This window comes from Silurus aristotelis (assembly GCF_946808225.1).
Source record: "Silurus aristotelis genome assembly, chromosome: 12".
NCBI lineage: Eukaryota > Metazoa > Chordata > Actinopteri > Siluriformes > Siluridae > Silurus > Silurus aristotelis.
In genome coordinates this window covers 14,729,103-14,751,374 of record NC_139585.1, presented here as the reverse complement: position 1 = coordinate 14,751,374, position 22,272 = coordinate 14,729,103, and the positions used below count along the sequence as shown (strand labels likewise).

Genomic DNA, 22,272 nt, shown 5'->3' with positions numbered 1-22,272 from the left:
GCTGCTTGGTTCGACATACTAACAGTAATTATTAACACTGAATGCAAAAACTCACTAGACAGTCCTGACCATTCAAGTATAATAAATAGTGCACTGGGTCAATGCATAGGTTAGTTTATAAAAATTTGCACTGATAAACCATTTAAAGAAAATAAAGACTATATATCTTCAAAGAATAAACCCTAACCCATTTATTTCAAATTGAATATCAGTTAATTAATCAGTTTATTTTATAACAGTTAATACAAACCCTTTCCCTCAGTGTGTGCTATATGAGATGTTTCTATGATGTGTTTCTCTTCCACTTATCCACAGTAAATATCCATAATAAACAACAAATTAGATAGATAGATAGATAGATAGATAGATAGATAGATAGATAGATAGATAGATAGATAGATAGATAGATAGATAGATAGATAGATAGATAGATAGATAGTGTACCTCTTACAAAGTTCACGTTTCAGCAGTAAATAATTGCAAGTGAGTGTCTTATTCAGTGTATGTAACATGAACGATGGGATTCCTCAGTTTGTAAAAACTGCATAGTCAATTCAAACAAAGGGCAACTCAGAAACAATACATTAGGCGCTACCTTTCATGATACACACACTGTTGTTGCTTTAATACAGACATTATTGTAGAAGTACATTGTTTTAGACAAGACTACAGTTTTAACCTTGAAAATATAGTTGTAATGTAAATACAGTGTTTATGCATGAGTTCCCAATCCTTCCCATCACATAAGAGGGATTTCCCTGCTCTGATTCAAATTTCGTGACGAAATGCAGTGAGACTGTGTTGGAGCCACCCACATCAACTGTACAGGACACTGGGTACTCCAGGACATCTGTCTACGTGCATCATCCTGCAGCTGAGAAGCTTGAAGTGGCAGAAAGGGTCCGCTGGAGGGCGCCCTGTAGCTGCAGAGGTGAACTGTGTTCGCATGACTCGTTATGTGTGGATGTATGTGTACACGAGTGTGTGATAACTGACTATATGTGTGTGACTAAAGCGGACGTCTGACATCGGGAGGTTAGAAAAGCTGAGGAATAACGGTTCGGTCTGTGAAAGTGTGACTTTTACCGGCAGCAGCGCAGTTTTCTGATGAAACACCGAGCAGAGAGGAGCTGTAAATAAGATTTTGTCAACGAAACTGGTCAAGGATTAAAGATTAAGACACCCAGACAAGAAAGGGACATTTTCGGGAATCGTAATATGAAAAAGGAGCAGTCTGAAACATTAGGTTTTGTCCCTCAAAAAGACATTGTCTACAACAAACTCCTTCCTTATGCTGAGAAACTAGACGATGAGTCCAATGACATTTTGTCCAGAATCAAAGGGAACTTGGGTCGCGCCATCCAACTCAAAGAGTTATGGCCCGGAGTTTTGTTTTGGACAAGAAAACTCTCAACGTGAGTATAAACTGCAACTACTATCGCCCCAACACACCAATGTCCTTCAATAGCTCTCGTAGTAAGTAGTTCGTTGCCAGCAATAAAATAATCAGAAACGTGGTGTCTGGTTCTGTCTGAGGCGGGGAAAGATTGCTCCTAGCTAGCAAGCTAAGGTTAGTTAGCTAGTAACGGCTAGTATGCTACTCCTGAGTCACTCAGCTGCTAAAACACCTAGCACAATAAGAGACTTGCATTATAGGAAAGCAAAACAAAGAATATTAAAAAAGTAACCCAATTAAATTATTTTTTATTTAGTATTTGTTGTCAAGCATCAGCTAATCAGTGAATTGGCTTCAGTTGCTACGAGCAGAGAGACTGCCAGTCATGGCTAATTCCACTTTTGGTCAATAGCCGTTAGCAGTCAGGAGTTTCGAGCAATAGCCGTTATGTGGAGCAAACCAGCACAAAGTTGCTATTTTTTTAAGCTCTTACTTTTTTGCAGCTTTTTTATTTATTTTTAGCTGCCTTTATAACGAGAGAGCAATTATTTCAATAAATGAGAGTGGTCGAAGTTAGCATTAATTTGTTACCGCATTACTACCATTTTCAACCACTTCTCATACCTACGTATTAAAACCAACCCCCCTCACAGTGGACTACATTTGTTTTTTGTTTTGGTTTTATTTATATATTTTTCTTTTAAGTGCCAATTATGTCAAGATTATCACTTTGTGTTAATACCTTTTTATTGCTTTTTAATTTTAGTTAAAGTTTAAAGTTTTTTCTATATTTTAATAATGTACACTAGGTGTAGTGGAAAGTGTCATTGTTTGTAAAATGCAGTCTACAAACTATATTGAATTGTACTTGTTGTTATTATTATAAATTTAATCAGCGATTCAGCTACTTTATCCCCAACTTGCTGACCTGACACAGTCTGGCCTTCTCATCAGTATCTCCACTCTTTCTTTACTGAGAATCAGTGTCAATAAACATCCTATTTAGATAATATGTGCTTAAGTGCCTTCATAAACAATGCATGTTTAGTAGATACGGATACTGCGTTACGTTTATTCTGGCCTGCTTTATTGGAATTTAGTTTGGACAGAGGGTCTGCTCCAGTTACACCAATACCATGTGCCTGGTACAAGTGCATTAGATATCGACTCCTCTTTATTCAAGCACTTTTAAACTTTCTCCTGCTCCTCTATAATTCGGTCACTTCTAGCAGACTGGTATTAATATTCGCAAGGTTTCTTAGACTGCGCTTCAGCTGTAAAAGGCCAGCCCTGTCAAGTATTCTTGTTCATTCTATGAATTGTGATTGATGGTTTGTTCTGTATGTGTAACGTAATTTTCTGAATTGTGCTCTGTGTCACACTGACTATGGACACTAACACGACTCTTGTCTCTTGTTGTATACGGACAGGTACCTCCGTCTTAATGGGAGAAAGTTCAGCAAAGAGGACCATGTGCTCTTCGTTAAGCTTCTGTATGAGCTTGTCACCATCCCTAAGCTGGAAATTAGCATGTTGCAGGGCTTTGCTCGACTTCTCATCAACTTACTCAAGTATGCACTCTGCATGCACCATGTTGCATTCTTAAAAGAGCATATAACTATATATGTTACTTCTCTGAATGTGAGTGTGTTTTATATCTGGTCTCTCTTCAAATAGAAAAAAAGAACTGCTGACACAGGATGACCTCGAGTTGCCTTGGAGACCTTTGTATGAACTCTATGAGAAGATCCTTTATTCTAAAACTGAACATCTTGGTCTCAACTGGTTTCCAAAGTAGGTCCCTCATTCTTGTTTTTGATGTCCAGTGTGCAGAGTATGGATTATCCCTGTGGAAATTACCTTTATAAGATGTTATTCATTATGACAAATGTTTTTTTGTTCTGCACATGTGTAAGAGTGAGGCAGGGCTAGAGCTGACTGTTTAACGGGGTCAGTCTGCTGGATAAAATAAAGTCATGGGGGAAAAAAGCTTCTAAATGCTGTGCATGCTTCATAGAAGACACAGGACCAGCTTATACATGGTTGCTTGTTGATGTTTCAAATTTTAGTTCCGGACAATAGTTTTAAGCAATCACATTCTTCTTAATGTCAGAATATCAAATTAACATAACACCTGACAGCTATTTTTAGAACGTCCCATAAAATGGGGATTGCTGTGTAAGATATCAGCTGATGTTGTGTTTAGTGTTGGCTTATGCCTCTTTCCTTTTTTCACATTCAGTTATCAAGCAGAAGCCTCCCTTAAACAAAAAATGCTTAATTTTGTGCGCAAGCGGTAAGCACAGCCAGTGTTTTTTACATGTTGGATTGTATTGTTAATGCGAACGTCTGGAATTACTTGCATGCTTTTGGAATTTAGACCAAATTCAACCGAAATATTCCAATACAGCTTACATTTATGTTGTTTTTAATCATATTACTTGTAGTCCTCATTCACATAACTTCACCTTTGTAACGCTTGCAATGATAGGTGAATTTGGTTAGAGTGTCACTTTAAAACTTTTAAGGAAAATTGTTTATTTTAATATCAAACTGAAACCTGAGTTGAAGAGCTAATTTAAATGGTCCTCTGTCACATTGTTTTCTTATGTGGTTTATGCCAAATATCTGAATGATTAGTGATAGCATTTATATACCTGTGTTGTGTATGCTCACTAATCCTCTTGGGTAAGAGAGATAATGGCACAACAATCACTACGGAAGTTTTTTGTTTTTGCTAAATGCTGGTTGTTGTCGTTCCTTGTTGCTCTCCTTGTTGGAAAAGGCCATGTTTGTTTTGCCATTTTTCCCTTTGGTGTCTAGTATCAGTAAGCATTCTATTTTAAACCCCTACCTCTTCATGCTGGAATTATGAGTGGACAGAGTGTGCCTGCTGGTGTTTTTTTGAATGGGGGATAAAATGTGTGTATTGGGAAGGATATCACCAGTAACTATACTGATTAAATTACTTATTAAATCACATGCTTTAAGGCACATAAGATATTTAAAATCTGTTTGTGTAACTAAATGATTTTGATTCATTCAATAGCGGAAGATCTGCTTTTTCCTTTTTCTACCAAACAGTTTACTAAAGAAACTGATATTCAGTAAATGTATTTTTTAGCAATGGAACACCATTTTAAAGTGCAGTATCAGGTTCAGATTAGTCTGTTTTTACCCTTTGTTTTTAAGGAGAACTATATCTAAATCTCTTAATTTTGGAAAATCTTAAAATTTTTATGTTTGTCGTACTGAATTTTTAATTACATCTCCAACAGAATACAATAGTTGCTGCTTTGCACGCAATCTTATTGCATCCTGTGTCAGTATTGTAATGTATTTTACCAGTAGTTTTAGTGTCAAGTGTCAAGCCAAGTGTTACATTGACATTTTGTAATTTTCCTCTGTTTTTCTTCCCTTTCTCCGCTGTAGCTCTGTTGAGAATGTGTTGAAGATGTTGGTCAAGAGTTGCAGATTGTGAGTAAAAAATAAATTCATTGTTAACTGTTTTGAAAGTGTAATGTTATTCTTTTAAGGCCACAAATGGTTTGACCTGTTCAAAATGATAATTGGATATTCCTTCGGCTGTTGAACGAGTAATGTTTTCAAGTCGTTGTTGGATGAGTTTTGAAATAGTAAATAAAACATTGTGTTTTTGCATGTGTAATATATTTGTATGTGGTTTGAATCTTTTGTGAATGTAGGTATTTTCCAGTGTCAGCCACGCAGGAGATGCTGGAAGAGTGGCGCCCACTTATGTGTCCTTTTGATGTCACTATGCAGAAAGCCATTAGCTACTTTGAGCTGTTTCTCCCCACCATCATGCCTCCAGAGCAGCATCACAAAGGCTTCAAGTAACAGTCCTTTGCAGTCTCTTGGTTTTTTTTCTGAGATTGATGGTAATGCATTTACATGTGATGCTCAAGTAAATCAAATAAGTAAAAGTTAATGTAACTTTTTTGTTAACTATTAATTTCTCCCCATATAGAATCTGTGAGCTTATTATTGTTTCGAGTATGGAACCTTTTGTATTTTTGTGTGTTGTTTAGGTTATGGTTTGATGAACTAATGGGTCTGTGGGTCTCTGTACAAAATCTACCTAGCTGGGAGGGCGTGAGTATTTGTATTTAAAATATTGTTTCAACGCTGCATTTGAACTTCAGGAGTGACCTTTAATTTTGGTGTATTTTCTTCTTTATCAGAATCTTGTTAACCTTTTTGCCCGTTTGGCCAACGACAACATTGGTTATATAAACTGGGACCCATATATCCCCAAGGTATAAAAATTCAGATAAAATTTTTTTTACATTTAAAGACTTATGTTATTGTGAAGTTATTTTGTGTTTTGTGGTCAGATCTTCACCAGAATCCTGCGAAGTTTTAACTTGCCTGTAGGCACAAGTCAGATGGTGGTTCCTAAGTACCTCACCAACTCTTATGACATTGGCCATGTCGTTCTCTGGATCTCTGCCATGCTGGTTAGTTACAGGATTGCATTGTGCTTGTGTTCAGACCAAAGGCTTTTTAGTAACCTTTTTCTGTTTATTGTCTGTGGGGAAAAAAATAATCTTTTCTAAAATTGAAATTTTACAGCAATATTTATACAACTTTTTTTTTCCACTGTGTGCCCCTGTATTAGGGAGGTGTTCAGAACCAGGCCCAGAAGCAGCTTAATGGCCTTTTCAACAGCATCGCCTCCTTCTACCACCCTTCCAATAATGGTCGCTGGCTGGTAAGAAATATCTTTAATGTCCACTACTTCATCTTCATTCTAATGCTTTTTTTTTTTTTTACTGTGCACTGTCAGCTGAATGTTTGGTCCCCTGGTGGTCTAGTGGTTAAGATGCAGTGCTCTCACCGCTGCGACCCGGGTTCGATTCCCGGTCAGGGAACCATCCCCAGCCACTCTCAGTGCCGGTCCCAAGCCCGGATAAATTGGGGAGGGTTGCGTTAGGAAGGGCATCCAGCGTAAAACATATGCCAAATCAAACGTGCGGAGAATCCGCTGTGGCGACCCCTAACGGGAGAAGCCGAAAGAAACTTAACGTAACTTTTTAACTGTCAGCTGAATGTTTGCTTTTTGTCTGTCAACAGTATACATACCCTGGACCGTTAGTCATAGTCAGTCAGTGTAACAAAACAGACTTGTGCAAATAAACCTATTTTTAATTGATGTGAGAGATATCAATATGTTTTATTTAGCTTTTAGGTAAAATAAAAGAGAGATTTTTTTGGACTTTTAATTATTGTGATAAGAGAAATATTAGTTTTTAAATTTACAGTGGTATGATTAATGGTTCAAGTTTTATGGTGTGTTTAAATGCTTTATACTCCAATAGCCTTCTAAAATGCAACACACAATTGCATTGTTGCTTATTTTATTTGTTACAACATACTTTATTTGTTTTTGTTTCTTATCTGTATGTCTGTGTCTGCTATCACACCTATGCATGACTATGCATTTCTGTGCTCTGAGTGCAGGTGAAGCTGATGAAGCTTCTGCAACGTTTGCCAGCAAGCGTGGTCAGACGACTACATCGCGAACGTTACAAGAAGCCTTGCTGGATCACACCAATACCCTCCAGTCATAGTCTTACTGATGACAACATCACAGAGTTTGTGGAGAGCATGAAACAACCAATTCTGATGGCCATGTTCAGTAAGACTGGCAGCATGGACGCAGCCCAAGCACTGCAGAATCTAGCTCTGATGAGACCAGAACTGGTCATTCCACCTGTGTTAGAAAAGTAAGTTCCTTATCTTGAAATAGCTTCCAGTGAAGGCATGATTATTCCTCTGTGGCCACCTGGGAATTACTTCTTAGTGATAAAGAGGCTTTTAAAATGTTTTCAAAATCTTAGTAAGCATGTAGCCAAATTAATGATTAGCCAAGAGCATGACGTATATGTTTGTTTGCATGTTTGTTTGCCCCCTGCAGGACGTACCCTGCCATGGAGACTCTGACAGAACCACACCAGCTTACAGCTACTCTCAGCTGTATGATCGGTATGGCTCGGAGCCTGCTCAGTGGTGGGCAACGCTACCCAGAAGGCCCTGCTCATGTGCTGCCGCTGTTAATGAGGGCCCTGCCTGGCGTAGACCCCAATGATTTCAGCAAGTGCATGGTGTGTTTCCAGATTCTAAAATTAACTTATAGCCCTCCTAGCTAAATTTCAAAACAGCTGGAAGTTCATAGCAACAGCAGCTGCTTTTTAATTGCTTGTCATGTAGCTATTGTCACAGCTGCTAGTTTTGTATAACTAGGATGTGTGTAACGTTTTGAAAGTAACAGGTGGAGGTCAGATCTTTAAAGTTAGTTTTGACTAAAACCTTTGTTCCTTTGATATTCCTGAGTTATCACCAAATTAACTGCTTTTATCCCTTTTCTCTATATTTTAGATAACATTCCAATTCATTGCTACCTTTACTACCCTTGTGCCTTTGGTGGACTGCTCGTCTGCGCCACATGAGCAGAATGACTTGACAGAGGTAAGGGCCATTATTTGTTGCATTTTTTAAATTGGGTCTGTTTAACAAAAAGTATGAATTTTAATTGTATTAAATGCATTTTCTTTCTATAGATGGAGAGGGAGTTGTGTTCCGCCTCAGCTGAGTTTGAGGACTTCGTCCTGCAGTTTATGGATAGGTGAATAAGTAATTGTGTTGGAAGGTCTAATGCAACCTTTTCTGATTTTTACTTTTCTGTAAATAATCTGTCATGATGTGTTGTGTTTCTGTGCATCCATATTTGCCATTTCCTGGTGTATGCAGGTGCTTTGCACTGATTGAGAGCAGCACTCTAGAGCAGACACGAGAAGAGACTGAGACAGAAAAAATGACTCACCTGGAGAGCCTAGTGGAGCTCGGCTTGTCTTCTACCTTCAGCACTATTCTTACTCAATGCTCCATGGAAATATTTAAGGTCTGTGCTTAGTCACTTTTAAACTTGTACATGGATGTGTTTCCTGATTTCCTTTTAATTACCTTCTAACTTTTGTGTTGTCTTTTGGTGGTTATTTTTTTTTTTTTTAAGGTGGCTCTTGAGAAAGTTTATAACTTTGCTACTACCAACATCTTTGAGACACGTGTGGCAGGTCGAATGGTTGCAGATATGTGCAGAGCAGCAGCGAAGGTTAGACTCAAGTTCAGTATCTAGTATAAGGTCATTTGTGTGTACAATAGCAGTTTAACTCTTTCCACCTTTATTTCAACTTACTCAGTGTCATCCAGCTGAGTCCCTGAGACTGTTCGTGCCCCATTGCTGCAACGCTATTACTCACATCACTGCTAGTATGTACAGCAAATCAATCTGAGCATTCTTCCATATACTGGCGTGAAGCAGCAACTGTGCATTAAGATTGTTTATTGTTTTCCAGATGAGGATGTTTTGAATGAAGAGGAGCTGGATAAGGAGTTGCTGTGGAACCTCCAGCTGCTTTCTGAGGTGTGGAAGCCTGGTGTTTATAAAACTATAATAAATTTGACAAAGTTAGAATGAAAAAATGTAAAAATAGATTTTCTCCCTTCTCCTAGGTAACTCGAGTGGATGGAGAGAAGCTGCTGCCATACGTTACACAGTTAGTGAAGATCCTACAGCTGACTCTACGTCTGCGCTGTAAGCAAGGCTACAGTCTGGCCTGCAATCTTCTGCATCACATCCTGCGCTCCATGGCTCTGACCTACCCCACAGACTACTGCAGCATGCCTGGTGGCTTTAACAAACCACTGAGCGAGTATCTGCCTATTAAGGTTAGTAGTAGTCATTAGTAGTTATAAGAAGTTTTTAATTTGTCAAGATGCTTGTTAGATTGATATCTCAAGAAGAAGCAGTGAAATATTTGTAGTTTTTAAATTGAATAATCGTCTCAACAGTTTGGGGAAGACGAATATATTGGTTTGATTAGTCAGGTGTCCACAATGTCTCTAATTGGAATGTGGGAGTCTGATTTCTGTATTAGTGTAAGAAATAGTATGTAAGAACTAGAGTAAATTTTCCAAAAAGGATAAAGTTTTCAAAATGCCTGTGAGGGTATTATATAAAATAAAATAAATATGCAACCCAAGACAAACATGACATACTACAAGAATATGTTAAGTTTAATAAGAAAACTTTTTAAAAATTTTATTGTAAACCTAGTGTATTTATTAAATAGTGCACATCCCACCTCTGAATAGGGAAATGTTTGCTGGACGGACATAAAAGAACCATGGTTTTTATAATCCTTAATAACTTGCCTTTCTCTATAGGACTGGGGTCGTCCAGGAGACCTATGGAACCTGCAGATCCAATGGCATGTGGCCAGTGCAGAAGAGAAAGCCTTTATCTTCTACCTTTTAGATCTTCTGCTCCAGCCAGAGCTTCAGCGACTGCAGAAATATGCCCAGGGCGAGCAAAACATGAGCAGGTCAGAGGCCATGGGTCAAAATTCAGTGAATTAATACATAGAATCCTGTGGACTGCAAAGATGCATGTGAATATTAGAATGAATAGAGGGATGTTGTCGTTGCATGTAATAGCATGCACTAGACAATTCAGTTTTCTTCAGAAATTATGGCTGACGTCTGTATAAAGTAAAAGATTTGATTTGAACATGCTCACCTTTGTTCACAGGGATGATGTTCTACAGAGCCTTTCCATAGTGCAGCACTGCTTGCTGGGGGCTGGCTGCATGTTGCCCCCTTTGGATGGACCCCCTGTTACAGGCCTGTAAGAAAATACATATATTACATGAACTGTAAAGCACTTTGCACTATATAGAAAGTAAAAGTTTGGTTAATGTAAGGTTTTGAACATATATTTATATTGTTTTTACCATCACAGAGTTCACAGCGTGGTTAGTCTGCAGGAGATAAAGTGCTACATTGGGGTGGAATATGGTAAACAATAATGATACTTTTTTATAATTTAACATTGAACTGTAAAAGCTACAATTTCATGATTGTCAGTAGACAACTATTTATCAGTAAGTTGATGTGCTTTAGTACAAGGGTTTAAATCAAGTCTGTTTCTTCCACAGATAGGTCAAGAGAAAACTACAGAGAGGCTATCTGTAAAGTTATGAGACAGCTACTACGTGAGTGTTTTCTGCAACTCCCTTCTAAAAGTAATAATAGCAAAGCCAATTAAGCCAATTATAATAGCAAAGCCAATTGTTGTTTTTTATGGGTTTTTTTTAGAAAGATAATAGCATGGCATTTTCGGTGTCAGATGACCAATTTTTTTAGGCAAGCGAAATATGGGAACAGAGTCTTTTAGTAACCAACACTTTATTTGATAAGTATGTTCCTTGCTTGCGATAGGCGCATCAAACTTGTGAGCCACTGACATCAACAAACTGATATTCTTTTGTGATTGTTATCCAGGCTTATACAACAGCTTCTTAAGTTTTCTTAAGCAGTTTTTAATTTCAATCTCCTCTTTAGAAGGTAAAATGCATGCTCAGACGGGTTACTGTCTTCTGATCAACTAAATCTAAAACCCTTTTCTTAATGAAGTTTTTTTTGTCGTTGTTGCCATTGGGATTTGGATTATTGTCAGATGATGGTCCTCTCAATTAGAATCGATTTCTTTCTTTCTTAATTTGTCACCTGCATGTTTCTGTAGATTCTGAATTTTTTTTTGTTAGTTTGTTTATAGTAAAAATTGCTTTATGAGTTGCTGTTAATTACCATGGCTGACTTGTTTGATATCTGATTTTTCAATAAACCAGTGGTTTCTTTCTTTTTAGGACTTACCAGATTGTTGTATTGGCTATATCTAATGCTTGGGCAATAACTGATTGATTTTCTCTCTTTTTGCAACTTTTAAATGGCTTGTTTTTGGCCTTTTTTTTTTTTTTTTAAACAAATGCAGTCTTCACAGGTGAAACCCAGGGTTCAGTCCTAGAATTGACATTAGGGATTATTTTTTGTTCAAACAATCTTTCTAACAGGGTTAAAAAAAAAAATTATGTAAAAAAAAATTTTAATTTATCTTCCTCAACCTTTCGTTGCTAATATGCTACTTAACAATTTGTATTTTTTCACCTAGATTTCATTCTAGAACAATCAGAGGATGACACAAAGTCTCTCTTTGCCATTATCAAGGTGACCATTAGCAATTTGTCATGGCTATTATGCCTATTAATTTTACTTACCTTATGTAAACAATTGAAAGGATATTTATTTATCCATTTATTTTCTTCCATTTTGTTTCTTAGATCATCAATGACCTCATGCATTTTAAAGGTTCCAACAAAAATGAGTTTGACTCTCGTTGGAAGAGTTTCAATCTGGTTAAGAAATCCATGGAGAACAGAGTGAGTTATTGATCATTTCATATAGCACAGAAAAATGCTTCCCAATTCCAAGCACAGCAGAATTAAATTTGATGTGTGTTAAAATTGCTGCTACTGTTTTGTATACTAGCTGCATGGAAAAAAACAACACATACGAGCACTACTTATAGACAGAGTTCTTCTACAACATGAGGTATTTTTTAAATAGCTATTAACTAAAAGCATTTCTGTGCTGTGCACTCTTGATTCACTTCTTATTTTTATATTATTTGTATTGAATTTAATTTATATTTTTTTACATTTCTATCAATTTATTATGCATGTTTTCTATTTGAATGATGTGTTATGGAAAAAACTCTACTTTGTCTAACTTGAGAAAATGCTTCAATTGTTGAGTCAATTAGAATTTTCCTTTGGCAGATGCGTAAACTTTTAGTGGAAGGCTGTGAATACAAAACCGTTCACCAGGATCTTCTCAAAGACCTCCTGCGTCTGTCTACCAGCACCTATAGTCAAGTATACCAGAGTCCATAAATATTCTGTTTGTAATAATTACATCTTTATCCCACGTGACAGTTCTAAATACATTGTTTGCCACCAGGTCCGCAGTAAAGCTCAAAGTGTTTTATTCACTGCTCTGGGAACTTATAACTTCTGCTGTCGAGACATTACTCCTCAAGTGCTGAAGCTATTGGAGCCAGCCCAGACCAGTGTCACTCAGCAACAGTTCAAGGTACATGTTAACTGTGAACTATACATTTTTACAGAGGTTATGTTTGTTTGTTTGTTTGTTTAAAATACATTTGCTTTATTTCTGTGTAGTGCAGATTTATTTGCGATGGCATCGGCATACACTTAGTGACCATTTAGCAATATTCTTAGGATGTGTTTCCAACTGTTAAAACTTATAGCTTGGTCTTCCAACTGTGCTTCCAATAGTGCAGAAGTAGAAGATTGTTCTGGCAGCCATTTTATTCTTGTGATATAAGCTTCAAGGACTTTTCAGTCATTAAGCCTTTAAAAGGTTTAAAAAGGAATAAAATTATTTTTGTAGAATTTGAAATGAAATGCTTAGATAAAAACGCGATAATGTCCTACATAAATAATAAACTCTAATTATATCTATATTTAATTTAAATTTATTATGTGTGGAGGAAAAATAGCTTTTGCTTCTCTGAAATTTCAGGGTGCTCTCTACTGCCTATTGGGGAACCATGGAGGTGTTTGTCTGGCAAACCTGCATGACTGGGACTGCATTGCTTTGACATGGCCAGCTATGGTGCGCTCAGGCCTCAGTTCTGCCATGTCACTGGAGAAACCCTCTATTGTCAGGCTCTTTGATGACCTTGCAGATAAAGTCCTTCGACAGTATGAGACAATTGGAATTGACTTTACTGTAAGCAGCTACACTCAACTCAGTTTTCTAAAACAAGCAAAAAGTTGAGAAAATTCTGCTCATGTTGTGTTGTGAATTGCCCTGTCTGAGGTGAAGATGTCTGTGTTGTGTTGGTGGGTTTGCAGGTACCCCAGAACACGCTGGAACTTGGCCGCAAGATCATAGAGTCAGGTAACCCTGTTACTCACATGGATCCTCCATCAGAACAGGAGCTGGAGCAGGGACTTGCCTTGGAGCAAGGCAGAAATCTGGAGGCTGTGCAGTTAGTTCTCTCTCTTTCTCTCAAACTATCACTTACACACAAATGTGCACATCATTTAATTAAAGTACATAATTTTTTTTTTTGTGCCTATTGATTCTCTGCAGAAAATATGAAAAGCTGGTGCACGATCTATTAGAATGCCTCAGTGACAGAGACCTGTAAGTTTCATGGAGTCCCAGTTAATACTCTTATATTGTTATAATGTTACATGGAGTCACATGATGAATGTGTTTTAATATGTCTCCTACATCTCTTCAAAGACCATGGAAGTTTGAGCACATGGCCACTGGCTTCCTGTCTTTGCTACTGAGAGATGATCATCCTCTTCCTGCCCCGGCTGTGCGCTTCTTTGTCCAGAGTCTCAATCATGATGCGCTTGTAGTGCGCAAGGTAGGTGTTCTCAGCAGCTAGTTTAAACTATTTTCATCACTTTTCTGTAGTTGCGTTTAAGTGCATTTGATCTGTTTCTACTTTCCTCTTTCACTTACAGGTGACAATATCTGCTGTAGCAGGAATACTCAAGCAGCTGAAGAGGCCCCGTGCCAAAGTAGCAGTCACACCCAGCGACATCAGTGAGTGAGAATTGCCAATGACTGAAGAACCACCACTATCAGTAACATACATGTATTCCTTACAGATATGTACGAAACACAGATTTATTTGCTATCCCAAGAGAAGGCAATAGAACAATATTTAATATTCTAGCACAGCTCAGTTTCTTTTCGTAGGGACATGTAATGTTCTAAAAAGTTTATCAATTGACAAGCAAGTTTAGGAGTTACAAAGGTTACAAGGCAGCAATCTTTTTCATTATATTTGAAAAATCCACTACCTCAGCAGATTACAGGCTGAACAATGACAAATATTTAAAATGTATATCCTGGGCACATATCCTTTTGTGAGGTGACCAGGCTTCCTGCCCGATTATCCAGGTGCTGATCTATTAGCTCTGATAAGTTAGCTCTACAGGAATTAGGCTAATGGCGCTTGTGTTTTTCTATAGGTGGAGTGATTGAGCCAAAGGAACTGGTAGCTGGAGACAGGCCAGGAAATGACTGGCTTCAGTATCATGCTGACTGCTTACCTCGCACTCAGAAGGACTGGGACAATTTCCGCTTTGTGGAGAAGACTCACTGGGGTTACTACTGTTGGCCAAAGTAATGCACAGCTCACCAACTACATCTTATCATGAACTGTATATCTGTGGTACAGTTTTTTATTAAAGTAAGCCTGAGCCTAACCTTTTCTTTTCCCTACTTTATATTCTGTAGGCAGTTGATGTTGTATGCTCCTCTGGATCAACAGCTAAATGACCTAAAGCAAGAGGAGATGAATGAGGTGCACATACTATTTCTTTCAGATAGCTTTATTTCCAAATGGAGAATAGGAGTACAGCTCTGTTCACAAGCTTAACAAAAATGTTATTTTCCATTTTCAGAGTGAACAAATCATATACGACCACTTCTCTAATCCCATCTTCATCAATCAGCTCATTGAATTCTTGTCACTCGAGGACCGCAAAGGAAAAGACAAATTCAACCCACGTCGCTTCTGCCTCTTTAAGGTTTAGGTCTATTTGATGATCACATTTCCAAATGGACAATTAAAAATAAAATTGAGTCAGTATGTCATAATAGGCTGTTTAAGCATTTTAAGCATATTGCTATGTGATTCATGTAACAGGGTCTATTCAGGAATTACAGTGATGCCTTCCTGCCAGTGCTTAAACCTCACATGGAACGTTTGGCTGGTGATTCCCATGAGAGTACTCAGCGATGTGTGGCTGAGATCATTGCTGGCTTAGTGAGAGGCAGCAAGCATTGGAGCTTTAGTAAGGTGAGAAATTAAAGAATAACATTAAAACATTGTGCAGGTCCCCTGGTGGTCTAGTGGTTATGATGCAGCGCTCTCACCGCTGCGACCCGGGTTCGATTCCCGGTCAGGGAACCATCCCCAGCCACTCTCAGTGCCGGTCCCAAGCCCGGATAAATTGGGGAGGGTTGCGTTAGGAAGGGCATCCAGCGTAAAAGTGCAAAAGCAATACTCTTTGGTTTTCTGTCATGCCTTTCTTTCTTGTTTTTCTCATTTCCTTCTTCTTGAGTACAGGTGGAGGCCCTGTGGCAATTCCTGATTCCTTTGATGCGAAGAGCATTATCCAACATCACAGTGGAGACCTATGCTGACTGGGGCACATGTGTAGCTACAGCATGTGTATGTTGTACCTATTCACTACCTACTTCCTAATTTTTGATGTGTGGTGGTTTTTTAGTGTTGAAGTAAAGTCCAACAGACTGCTTTTTGGCCTTGTAGGAAAGCAGGGACCCACGGAAGCTTCACTGGCTGCTGGAGATGCTAATGGAATGTCCTCTTAGTGGAGAAGGGGGGTCCTTTGTAGATGCCTGGTAAGTAGGGACCAGAACTTTGAGTAGAGTTCTAAACTGCACTATATTAAATCTTATCTATTTCAAAAATTTGTTATTAATAAGAATAAAAAGATCAATGTCTGCTTCTTTCCTCACTGAATATAACCAAGAAGAAAAGGAAATTTGACTGACATTTGACAAAACTACAAACCTTCTCCTGTAGCCCACTGGCAGACAGAAGATTATCTTTACATGTTTTCCAATGTCAAACACACAGTGTTTAAATAACTTTGGCATGCCATGAACTGTAGTTACCTACATGTGGTATTTTCTATTATTCTTATTACAACATTCATAATGTAGCATATAGACGGAAACAGTGGAAATGCCAAAATTAGTTTTTGCTTATGTCCTATTTATTCCTTAATATGTTGTGTGTACAAGATGCTAACGTTTACATTATTATGTAGTGATTCACACAATCCTGAGGACTGCAAAAGGTTATTGACAAAGTTGGTTGTGTTTCCCTTCTGTGCAGTCATCTGTATGTGCTACAGGGGGGTCTGGCTCAACAAGAGTGGAGAGTGCCAGAGCTGCTGCACACGCTTCTGGCTTATTTGGAGCCCAAACTCACTCAGGTGTATAAGAACGTACGAGAGCGTATTGGCAGGTGAGAGGCAGACCAACTTTCTAAGTATGCATGTCCAAAATGTACATAATTGATACACATTCATTGATGTCAAAGTTTAAAAACATGCAGTTGGCTGTTGGTGTCAGTTCTACATTAGTCTTTGCAAATCAGCTCTCCCTTAATATAGGGAGAAAGTTGGGGAAAAAGCCAACAACAAAAACTTCCTCTCATTTGCTCATGTTGAACTATTGAACTTTTCTTTTGTCTAATGCCATTTGTCTCCTTTTTAAATGTCAACCCATCATTCCTCTGGTCTTGCAGTGTGCTGACGTACATTTTCATGATTGATGTCAGTCTGCCAAACACGCTACCCACAAAGTCCCCTCACATCACAGAGTTTACAGAAAGGATCATGGCTTGCCTGAGACCACTGTTGGAAGGAGAGGAGGAGATCCAGAACCATGTAGTGGAAGAAAATGGAGAGGGTGTGCAGGACGAAAGAACTCAGGCCATCAAACTGTTCAAAACTGTACTGAAATGGCTGATGGCCAGCGCTGGGCGCTCCTTCACCACTCCAGTAGTTCAGCAGCTGCAGCTCCTGCCTCTGCTTTTTAAGGTTGGTCTTATACTATCACTCTTCCTCATATTCACTCTAATCCATCTATCAGCAAAAAAGATGTAATATAGAGTAACTGTATCTTGGTGGTGGACACGGTGCACTGAATAAAGTGCAGCAGCTCTGCTCAGGGTTTAATTAAAAAGTGTTGTTTTGAGAAACAGCTCACAAGCTATACAAAATGTGTATCCAAAGTTGTGGCAGTAATAAGCCATGTTTAACCATTAACCTCTTATAAGATCTGTTTTTAAATGATCTCAAAGCAACAAATAAAATGTCTACTATGAAGTGGTTACTTAATTTGCAAGTACCAAAAGCAACATTATTTTAAACAATATTTTGCTTCTTGAAAATACAGTACAGTACATCAAACAGGCAAATTATCTTCTCTCTGAATGCCCTACTGTGCTTGTTGACTGTTTCTCTTGCATATTCCTATTATGTAATTTTGTCCCCCTTTTGTATATAAATGTTTACAGATTGCTCCTGTTGAGAATGATGACAGCTATGATGAACTAAAGAGGGATGCAAAAACCTGTTTGTCTCTGATGTCCCAGGGCCTCCTCTATCCAGAGCAGATTCCTCTGGTACTCAAAGTGCTGAACGAAGTAAGTTTTATGCTGATGCAGGGGGCCATCATGAGCCATCAGCTGATTTATTCACTTTAGTTCATTTTTATGTATATTTGTTAATCACTACATTTATTCAGTCTTGTTTGGTGATACCATTTAGCTGGTTGTACTAAGTGCTGTACATGTTCAGATTGCAGGGAGCAGCTCATGGCATGCCCGCTATTCTGTGCTCACCTATCTACAAATAATGGTGTTCTACAACCTGTTCACAATGCTGAGCAATGAACAGGCAGTCCAAAATGTGCAAAAACTTGTCATCAGGCTACTGGAGGATGAACAGCTAGAGGTAAACAAAGTTGGAGCTACTTGTTCCTGTTAACACTTAATAAAATCCTTTACTGATTCCACTTCCATTTGCTTTCTTCTTCTTAGGTGAGAGAGATGGCTGCCACTACGCTAAGTGGTTTTCTGCAGTGTAACTTCTTAACCATGGACATCTCAATGCAGACTCATTTTGAGGCTCTATGCAAAACCAGACTGCCTAAGAAGAGGAAGAGAGACTTGGGCTCTGTCGTGGATACTATACCCTCAGTTGGTGAGCACTAAGTTTAATACTTCTGTAGTTATAATATACCTATAAACAAGTGGTGTACACGAGTATAGATGGAGTTGAATGTGTTTCCAGATCTAGTGCGACGCCATGCCGGAGTGCTGGGTCTTAGTGCCTGCATTTTGTCCAGCCCTTATGATGTGCCCACCTGGATGCCCCAGTTGCTCATGGACCTCAGTGCCCACCTAAATGATACACAACCTATTGAGGTGAACTAGATTATAACTCTGTTTTTTCTGAAGCTATCTTAGCATTTATTAATCCTTTTTTTGTGTGTGTGTTTAACTTTTAGCTGACTGTGAAAAAGACTTTGACTAATTTTCGCCGGACTCACCACGACAACTGGCTGGAACACAAACAACAATTCACAGATGACCAGCTAGTGGTGCTCACAGACCTACTTGTGTCACCATGCTACTACGCCTAGACAGGTGAAACGGGTCTTTTTGGAAGGTTTTGTGATTTTGCTTTGGGGTTTTTTTTTTTATCTTAGGTATACTTCACTGTTTGTGGTTGAGAAAGCAGGTTTTATGAGGACATCCAATAAGAACAAATATAAGCATGGAAAACCTGAGTGATGCAATAACTTGAATTTGGAGATGCAGAGCAGGGGCTATTTGTGTATGTACTGTATGTATTTACCCACATTTTGCATTTTTACTATACTTAATATTTAAGGTTTATCTGTGCAGGGATGAATGGCCTGCAGTCTGTAATAATATTGTAAAGATTTTTTTTTTCCTGTATGTGTGGACATGAATGTGTGATGAAGGACTGACTGCCTGTGGATCTGATCTCCCATAACTTTCATTCTACGTTCACACTAGAGCTCAAAGTGGTCATTCATTTCTTTACACATCATACATACATTTTCTTAAGACAGTGTGAATCTGCTTAACCTTAATATCTATAACATGTGGCACTGTGATGTCAGTGTGTATAGTACATGGTACTTGAGACAAGCATTAAGAATTTTGTGAAAATGACTAACTGAGGAAGTCGTTCTCAGCATCTTTGTATTCTGAAGGAAGTTTATATGCAGGTATATTACATTTATTACCACTGAAGTTGCCACCGTGACTCCACAGAAAGCAATTTATATATATTGTGAGCCGCTGTTGTGCATTTTCATTCAGAGATTTGTTTGGTAGGTGACTTTAACGGCAAAAGCAGTTTTAAGTTTGTAGTTACTAGTGTTAGGGGGATTGGTACTGATGGAGTGTCACTCTTCCCCATATACTGATCAGTTAGGGAGCATTATTTAGGGTAGCAGTCTACACTGTGGTCAAGAAACATTAGATGGAAGGCAAATCTAAAGTGTGCACTTAAGCTAACAGTGTGAATGCAGTCCACTTCCAATCAGCAGCCTTTAGACGAATACTTTTTTGAAGAGAAGGCTAAATGGAGTCTGAAGGTTGCCACTGAGAGCGATTCTGAGATCCCTCAGTATATGGTACTCTGTAAACCAGCATCACCACATAATTGACATAGCATTTTGTGTTACTGTAGTGTAATTGGTAATATAGCTCTATACAATCTGTGGGGATCTGACTCACATTTCTTGCATAAATCTCAGTTCACATGCCATCATTATTTTTTTTTTCTTATTTTTGTATCTATATTGTATGTGTATAAATACTTTACATATGCACATATCTATGCATAATCTTCACGTTACATCTACTGGAATTTTTTTTTTCTAGATTAAAACGAAGAGCTGGTCATGAGTGAGTGAAAACATTTTAAGTGCATGTTGGTGTGTGCGTGTGCATAGTTTGATGTTATTTTTGTGGCACTTGACTGGAGATCCTCACAGCATTCTCCATTCATACACACACTTTTTTCTTGTTCGATGCTGTACTCTAAGCCAGGCTGATCTAAAAGCTGTAGTGTCCTCTGGTCAGTTCATATACACAGCCATAAACCAGATTTTACATTATACCCCTTTAAGTCCAGATGGGAGTGAACCATAGATAGTCCTGTTCTGCATAATGGAATGTCCTTACTGGCAACACTGTGTAGCTTAGTGCCAAAACTGCAGTTGTTTTTATTTTGTTTCTTTTTTTTTCTTTTTTTTTTTTAGATGTATGGTTTGCTTGTTTTACCTAAGCCAATAAATGTTTTTAACAAAAGCAAAATGATGTTTTTTTTTTTTTTAATGCCATAAGTGCTGTTAGATGTTTTATTAGATATTATGGGTTTTGGTCTCTTTTGTAAGTACATTACATTTATAATGTTCTGGTGCTTTTTATATACATCCTTTGCATCTCCTGTCTTATCCTTCAAGCTGTAACATTTTTCCTCAACTAACCCCACCAAAACACTTTTACAGTGGTCTATATCACAATTACCTGTAAAATTCTTGACACACGTTTCCTTTTTGCGGGACTATAACTAATTTACTTAGTGATTTGACGTACCAGCAGAGAAACGTTAGGATTCAATAAAATCTACAGGTTTAAGAATCTGCATTTATGTTGGCGAGACTTCATATAAAAGCTACTCATGTGCGTATGTGGATGAACCTCCAGTGTAAGAAAACACTGCATAGAGTTATAGGGATGAGCAGGTCACTCTGCAGCCTCCTGAAGAAGTTCCTTGACCCGGTGCTCCAAGGAGAACAAGTGTTCATCTGAATCTTCAGGCATCAGCTCCCTGAGTGCGTCAGCCAACTCAAACAAGTATTCTGTGTTTTTTCCACTGGGTCCAACAGACCTGAGGATCTGACGTGCAATATGTTCTAGAGGTGCTTCTCCGAGGTAGTTTGGGTTGTCACTGGAGCCAATGTATAGCAGTGTGTCCTGGATGGGCTCATGCTCCTTTCCTTTGGGATAAAATGTTACAGTCCTGACACGGTATCCACCTTTCTCCCTGTAGTCCAGATACTCCTTCACCTCATTCTCCTTCCCTGAGGGGAGTTTATAAGCGACACCCCAGACGCAGCCCTGTCAGCAACAATGACAAGACTTTACATTGTGTACAAGTGTAGTATTCCCACATTGTCCTTGGGTCATCTGCTATAATAAGGTATGAGGCTACCCATGTTTAAGCATTTTACACACTTTTCATAAATTGGAAGCACATCTGCAGAATATCATTGTATATTAAAGCATGAAGATGCATTAACAGCAATGCCCTTGTTCACAATGTAAAATGGCATGCTAAGGATGTATTGCAAAAAAAAAAAAAAAAGGCTTGACCTCAACTCTATACCTTTTTAGATTAAGTGTAAATATGACTTTATTTTCATCGTCACACATCAGACCCTGACCTAACTCTTGAGACGATGAGTACAAGTTCATACAGCCAAACACTACAAACCAGTGAACGAGCTATACTGGGCGCTTTCCTCCCAGACTACTGGACGATGACATCACAGGAAAGAAGGAATAAATCTGAATTGGGATCTTTAACAGGCACATATGGGTTTAATAATAAGTATATTAATACTTTTGGTCGAACATTGTATTTACCTGGGGGTCTTCAACTAACGTCACCACGCGTCCAGGCTGAAAAATCAACAAGGAGACAACAGCTTTAACAAGAAAAAGCGCTTATTTTATAATAGTGAGATTAATCCGGCTAATTATTGTGAATTTAAATGACCGTTAAAACGGAGAAGGATACGGTGCACGTTACATTTCCGGGAACTCCGCGGTGATCGGTGCTGCCCTGCCAGAAGCGGCGACTGAAGCCTTTCACATAGCCGACTCGCTTCTCCTCGAACGGAAAGTCAACTTTCCAGATGAGCGAGCCGTAGCCGAAAACCCACATGTCTGTGAAAGCGGCCAGTTTCCATCAAACTCAGCACTTAACCGCGTAAATAACCGGAGTTTATCAAATAAAAGGATTATTGCCGAAAATCAAATCGGTGACACTTGAAGCGTCATGCTATCGAAATTGTCAACCGACGTTCAATACGGAAGTGACGTCTTCAGAACGCGTCACCACTACCGTGTAATTATACACGTATATTTATTTTGTCCAAAAGAGGGCGCTGTTTATTAAACACGCGTTTTTGTTTTTCTTCGATTTGGTTTTGAGGCGAGCTGCAGACTCAAAGTCTAAACACACAGCACACCCACTCTAGCGTTATAAATCAACTATCAGTATATTGCTTACTTAACTACACTCCCGAACAGCACACAC

The 22,272-nt window shown here is 38.5% G+C and overlaps 2 protein-coding genes across 3 annotated transcripts; one reads left to right on the top strand and one right to left on the bottom strand.

Annotated features, from left to right (window-relative positions):
• The first annotated feature begins 906 nt into the window (after positions 1-906).
• Positions 907-20,261, top strand: psme4b (proteasome activator subunit 4b). Of its 2 annotated transcripts, XM_083555945.1 has the most exons (46): positions 907-1,415; positions 2,827-2,967; positions 3,074-3,190; positions 3,639-3,692; positions 4,829-4,873; positions 5,101-5,250; positions 5,446-5,509; positions 5,599-5,673; positions 5,752-5,874; positions 6,036-6,128; positions 6,878-7,143; positions 7,335-7,521; positions 7,796-7,885; positions 7,978-8,042; positions 8,168-8,318; positions 8,430-8,528; positions 8,617-8,686; positions 8,773-8,840; positions 8,930-9,145; positions 9,644-9,801; positions 10,008-10,103; positions 10,218-10,273; positions 10,414-10,470; positions 11,427-11,482; positions 11,596-11,694; positions 11,804-11,866; positions 12,094-12,189; positions 12,275-12,406; positions 12,860-13,069; positions 13,195-13,331; positions 13,436-13,489; positions 13,592-13,721; positions 13,822-13,903; positions 14,335-14,488; positions 14,603-14,669; positions 14,770-14,895; positions 15,015-15,167; positions 15,438-15,542; positions 15,642-15,733; positions 16,233-16,364; positions 16,647-16,941; positions 17,421-17,549; positions 17,704-17,859; positions 17,946-18,108; positions 18,199-18,332; positions 18,416-20,261. In XM_083555945.1, the coding sequence occupies exons 1-46, from the start codon at positions 1,219-1,221 to the stop codon at positions 18,548-18,550; spliced, it is 5,538 nt and encodes a 1,845-aa protein (XP_083412071.1). In that variant the 5' UTR covers positions 907-1,218; the 3' UTR covers positions 18,551-20,261. The 2 variants fall into 2 exon arrangements, with proteins under 2 accessions (XP_083412071.1, XP_083412072.1); XM_083555946.1 differs by lacking the exon at positions 3,639-3,692 and having other exon boundaries at positions 911-1,415.
• A 30-nt stretch (positions 20,262-20,291) lies between these two features.
• On the bottom strand, positions 20,292-22,067 carry chac2 (ChaC, cation transport regulator homolog 2 (E. coli)). The gene is made up of 4 exons (XM_083555975.1): positions 21,993-22,067; positions 21,763-21,936; positions 21,597-21,632; positions 20,292-21,068 (listed from the first exon to the last, which is right to left on the bottom strand). Exons 2-4 carry the CDS (start codon positions 21,895-21,897, stop codon positions 20,694-20,696), a joined length of 546 nt encoding a protein of 181 aa, XP_083412101.1. The 5' UTR covers positions 21,898-21,936; positions 21,993-22,067; the 3' UTR covers positions 20,292-20,693.
• Between the last annotated feature and the right edge of the window lie 205 nt (positions 22,068-22,272).

Excerpts from the sequence above, each read along its gene's own strand:
- chac2 (XM_083555975.1), bottom strand. The coding sequence starts at position 21,897 with ATGTGGGTTTTCGGCTACGGCTCGCTCATCTGGAAAGTTGACTTTCCG. Across the intron at positions 21,633-21,762 it reads ACCGCGGAGTTCCCGGAAAT|CCTGGACGCGTGGTGACGTT; the intron begins GTAACGTGCACC and ends TTGATTTTTCAG. Across the intron at positions 21,069-21,596 it reads CGTTAGTTGAAGACCCCCAG|GGCTGCGTCTGGGGTGTCGC; the intron begins GTAAATACAATG and ends TGTTGCTGACAG.
- psme4b (XM_083555945.1), top strand. The coding sequence starts at position 1,219 with ATGAAAAAGGAGCAGTCTGAAACATTAGGTTTTGTCCCTCAAAAAGAC. Across the intron at positions 9,802-10,007 it reads GGCGAGCAAAACATGAGCAG|GGATGATGTTCTACAGAGCC; the intron begins GTCAGAGGCCAT and ends CTTTGTTCACAG. Across the intron at positions 10,274-10,413 it reads CTACATTGGGGTGGAATATG|ATAGGTCAAGAGAAAACTAC; the intron begins GTAAACAATAAT and ends TTTCTTCCACAG.